Source organism: Gossypium hirsutum, chromosome D03, assembly GCF_007990345.1.
Source record: "Gossypium hirsutum isolate 1008001.06 chromosome D03, Gossypium_hirsutum_v2.1, whole genome shotgun sequence".
In the NCBI taxonomy this organism is placed as follows: Eukaryota; Viridiplantae; Streptophyta; class Magnoliopsida; order Malvales; family Malvaceae; genus Gossypium; species Gossypium hirsutum.
In genome coordinates, this window is record NC_053439.1 from 41539223 (window position 1) to 41543345 (window position 4123).

The 4123-nt window shown below is 35.4% G+C and overlaps 1 protein-coding gene across 1 annotated transcript; it reads right to left on the reverse strand.

Moving 5' to 3' along the window:
* Window positions 1-2369: 2369 nt before the first annotated feature.
* On the reverse strand, window positions 2370-3556 carry LOC107949704 (uncharacterized). Its single transcript, XM_016884443.2, has one exon. The coding sequence runs from the start codon at window positions 3429-3431 to the stop codon at window positions 2574-2576; it is 858 nt and encodes a 285-aa protein (XP_016739932.2). The 5' UTR covers window positions 3432-3556; the 3' UTR covers window positions 2370-2573.
* Window positions 3557-4123: the final 567 nt, after the last annotated feature.

Sequence of the window (4123 nt, forward strand, 5' to 3'; positions counted from 1 at the left end):
TCATTGGTGGGTATTGATTTACCTTATCAATTATCAAATCATAGCTTAAAGCCCACTAACCAAACCTTAAAAATACTTTAACAACCCAATAACTTAAATAAAAACTTTTAAATAATGCAATGAAATTTTTTATGTAAAATAGTCACACTCATGTTGCGAGTGAAAGTAAAATTCTTACGTACATATATACATACAGACAGACATACATACATGCATTCATACAAAAATTATTCGTTGAATAAACAATAGGTGAATCGATAAAGGTTTTTTTTGTACAATTTTTCATCAATCGAGTACAACAATTGGATTATTAGCTTTTTATGTAACACTAATGGTATAATTGATTAATTAATTAATTTTAAATCATATTTATCATAATCAAAATATTATCTATAACGTAAAATTAAAAGTTAAAGCACCATTATAAAAATTAAAATACAAATTTTCAAATAAAATATATTAACAATACAAATATTAGACTCTTAAAGAGTTCTAGTCATATAATTATGCAAATTTGATTCTTCGCCATCCCAAGTCGAGCTCCCAAGAAAGAGCAAGATCCAAAATTTTTTACATAAATTTGAACTAAATTTGGTTTTTACAAATTTAATTATTTAATGTTTATGGATTTGGGTTGGTGTAAATTATATATTATTATATTTTGAGTTTTGAGTGTTATATTTATTTGAGATTGGGCTTAGGGAGTTCATTTAGCTTAGGTATAATAGATTTGTATAATATTTTAAATATATATAAATTTAATAGTGTAATAAGTTTTAATCAATCTCTCTAATTGATTCAAAACCAAAATTGATTTAACTAAATTGGAGTGATTCGGACAATTAAGTCAGTTTTAATAGATTTTTGCTCACTCATAAAAGCATATATTAGAGTTCTAGGATTTATATTTTTCTAAAAACAATGTATTTTCAATATTAAAACTTAATAACAAAAACTAAAAATAATTTCTGAGTCGACGAAATACTTCCATTAAAAGGTACCCTTTATCAGATAATTGGGTTCATTTGCATATTGATGATGTTGTTAATTTATCTACAAGATATGCGTCCAATGGGGGAATGGATTATGAGATTTAACCACTTGAGAAAATGCTCTGTCTTTAATATCGAATTATAAGGTATTTTGGATGGTCTTACCTTATTAAAAGAAGCGGGGTTGGAGAGAATTTTGATCCATGTAGATAACCTTGAGGTGGTCCAAGCAATAAAAAGGAACTCTTCAGCTAGTTCAATCTCTATGCTTGTTAGGCGAATCCAAAAGTTGCTACAACATAAAGAGTTTTGGGTAGTTAAACACATTTCAAGGGAGGCTAATTGTGTTATTATTGACAGGATTGCCAAGATGATCTCTACCGATATCGTGGGAGTTAATGTGTTCACAACAACTCTTGTGGAATTATTAGAAGCCACTGATAGCGAGAAATCTAATAGTATTTTTGATATTGTAAACCTAGCTTAAATTATTTTGTTTTTTTTTTATTTTAAAAGAAAATCAATTGGAATGTGATAGTATAATAAATAATAAATGATTTTTTATTGGTTTGAAAGTTTATGTACAGATTAATTATTTGCACTTTAAATTACAGTGTACAATAGCTACAAATAAACAAAAAAGAATAGTACATGTAAAATTCATATGATCATAAGTGTTACTTATAATAAGTCCTTTCAGTTATGTAATATAAAATAATTGTTGTACTAATACATTTACATAAAAAGAATTCTTCAAAATAAAAATATTTATAATTTATTTGGTCAAAAACCATAATTATAACTCATATAATATCAAAATTATTTGAAATTATTTAGACTGTCTACTCAGAATTTGATGAAGAAAAATATAAACTTACAGCATGAATTCAATTACAAATCAATCCAAGAATAAACTTCTTTATCACCTTACTACATGTGATAACATGTTCAACCTGTTTAAATCTGCATGTTCTTTTTCTCCCCGACCTCTTCCATCTTCAGACATCATACTACGACATTAACCCCGATTTATATTCATAATTTGACTTCTTAATAAAAGTCATTATTTATACACACTATTTTAAATATGCTTCAGAAGAATGTAACCACCTTTTTCAATAATATTCCAACTTACCCTTCACCCTCTGTCAGATTAATCTTTTTTAGGCGAGAGATATCACGTTTAATATTTGATTCATTCATTCCCTTTAAAGTAACTAGAAAACTAAAACCCTAACTCAAAATGCATCGAATGTATTGAAAAGTGGGAAAAGGCCAACCCTAAGCTCCATCTGTCTATGCAAACTGCAAACATACAGTGAGTTAAGCACATGAGAACTGAAGAAGTGCCATAAAACCATCTACAATAATAATAAATACATCAAAATCTGACTACTTTGAGTTCCTTTTCAAATGCTTTTTGCATCTCAAAACCAAACACTCCAGATCCAGTCGGAAACAAAGAACGAAAGAAAATAAAAACAGGCAAGCTCCCATAAAATATTTACAATTTAAAAGGAAAGTTGATGCAAATAGAAAGCTCAGTGAAGCGATAGAAGGATTTATTTATTTTTTATAATTTCACCGGCCCAAGCAAAGAGCGGCGTTGATATCGAGCCTCCATGCAAATCCACCGCCGTCCATGCGCCAAACGTCGCAAGGCAGCGTCAAGGAACTCCGCTCCTTCCCGCACGTGTATTGCACCCTTACCTTGCATGTAAACGCCGGGTACGTTGTCGTCATCGGCATCCTTTCCTTCATCACCAACCACACCATCGTTTCCCCTCCAACCATTTCCTTATACGCCCCGTTTGTCCACGTTACCCTCCCCAACCCATCCGATATAAACCCCGGACACGTGTCCCTCCCGAGATTCACCTTCTTTTCCTCGTCTGTACTCCCTAGCCCATCCCCACTCACCCATGTCTCTGTCACGCATTCCACCGTCACGCACGACCCCACTCTCACCGTCTGCCCTCCCATAAACACCTCCTGATCTGCTGACCGTACACCACCACCACCACCACCACCGAGAAAATCCTCCTTTTTATTACCAGCTTCACCGAAGCTTAACCAAAACGGCATCATCTTTTGGACTACTCCATCCTTTTGCTGCTTCAGAATAGACTCTTCTTTGCAGTCAGGGGTTTCAGGGAGAAGTGGCAAAGTAACCCTCTTCTCTTCGTTCAAAACCCTTCTTTTCTTGTTGCACCTCTTTGTATTACTCACAGTGTTACTTTCTTTAGAGAGTCTTCTTTTTCCTCTCCCCGGCTTAGAACAAACCTTAATACTTCCCTGTGGCGAAACCGATCCACCCGTTGCCGGTTTCGGAGCGATCGGTCGGAACCGGAGCATTATCCGGTGCACTTTCGACATATCATAGACCCCATGGCCAGAAGATGCATATCTCGCTATGCAACACCCTCCTCTGCCTTCCATTTTTTTTCTCTCCAGAAATCTCTTCTTTTCTTTTCACTCTGCCTTCTTTAAAATAAATTTTTTTTTCTCTCTCTTTCCCGTGCGTGTCCAGAGACTCTACGATGCGGACGCACTCCATGTTTGGAATAGGAGTGTTGAGATTTATAAGGAGAATGAAAGGGACACGTGTGAGGTTCAACACGTGTGTGAACAGTGAGACGAACAACGCAGAAAAAGGATTGGTCGAGAAACGAAACGTGGCGAAATCCAGAAAAGTTAGGCGGGGATGAGAGTACGGAAAAATGGTCGCAAGTGGACCCCAGCGGAGAGCCAATGGGAAGGGGAGGAGTGTCCCTGGTACCGGCGCCAATAGGAGGCACGTCGATCTCGGTGTTCGCGTTGAACTGCTTGCTTGTCGATCGTGGGAGATAAAAACACAACACGTGGGCCAATGAGAATGGGATAGAGATCTAAACGGTAGGGCTTTTGGGTTTCCATAAATAGTAGGGAAGATGGGCGCCACGTGGATGGTCGGATTATGACGCAGATATCGGTTTTGATTGGGATACGTGACGTCAGAAAAAAATTCTGGTTGAATGCAGGACTTTTCTCTAATTTAAAATTTTCTCTTGTCTCCGTGATTGGAGAAGGGGAAATGACTTGATTTTTGAAAAATACGTAGTTATGTTACGATACTACCCTTCTTTTGTTAA

Coding starts and splice junctions, on each gene's coding strand:
- LOC107949704 (XM_016884443.2), bottom strand. CDS start 3,431: ATGGAAGGCAGAGGAGGGTGTTGCATAGCGAGATATGCATCTTCTGGC.